General features: G+C 35.3%; 1 protein-coding gene across 1 annotated transcript in view; it reads right to left on the minus strand.

The window, feature by feature from the left end:
* Nucleotides 1-353, minus strand: part of LOC104619113 (NAD(P) transhydrogenase, mitochondrial-like) — a gene marked incomplete at its 3' end in the record, with an annotated part of 9,633 nt that extends 9,280 nt beyond the window's left edge. Inside the window, exon 1 of the mRNA XM_010284888.1 lies at nucleotides 348-353. Coding sequence (XP_010283190.1) covers nucleotides 348-353 — 6 coding nt within the window. The remainder of the gene's footprint in view (nucleotides 1-347) is intronic.
* Between the last annotated feature and the right edge of the window lie 18 nt (nucleotides 354-371).

A 371-nucleotide genomic window follows, 5' to 3' on the forward strand; every position in this document is an offset into this window, starting at 1 on the left:
AGGCAAGAATGTTTTTCTGGTCCTGTAATAATGTTTCAAACATGTTTTAAATAACTATGCTTTTATCACATGAATACTATATGCAAATTTAATAATTTTCCTATTTTTCAGCAGTAGACCTTAGGTCTTTGTTTAGCCACAATATGAAGACTAAAGTAAAGAGGTTCCCTTCACAAAAGGGGCAGAGGAATAGGCAGCTGAATACAAACATGATTGCCCACACTGTCCTCAAGCCACATCTGAAGTCCATTGGCATCCAGTATCCTTGAACGCATTTTAAAGAGACAACACTGAAAAATGCCTAAGTGTGTACTCACAAATTAAGAAAAGAATATTTACGGACTTACCTTCATTACTACAGTTCCTCTAAT

The sequence above is a fragment of the Phaethon lepturus genome, unplaced genomic scaffold, assembly GCF_000687285.1.
Source record: "Phaethon lepturus isolate BGI_N335 unplaced genomic scaffold, ASM68728v1 scaffold7904, whole genome shotgun sequence".
NCBI lineage: Eukaryota > Metazoa > Chordata > Aves > Phaethontiformes > Phaethontidae > Phaethon > Phaethon lepturus.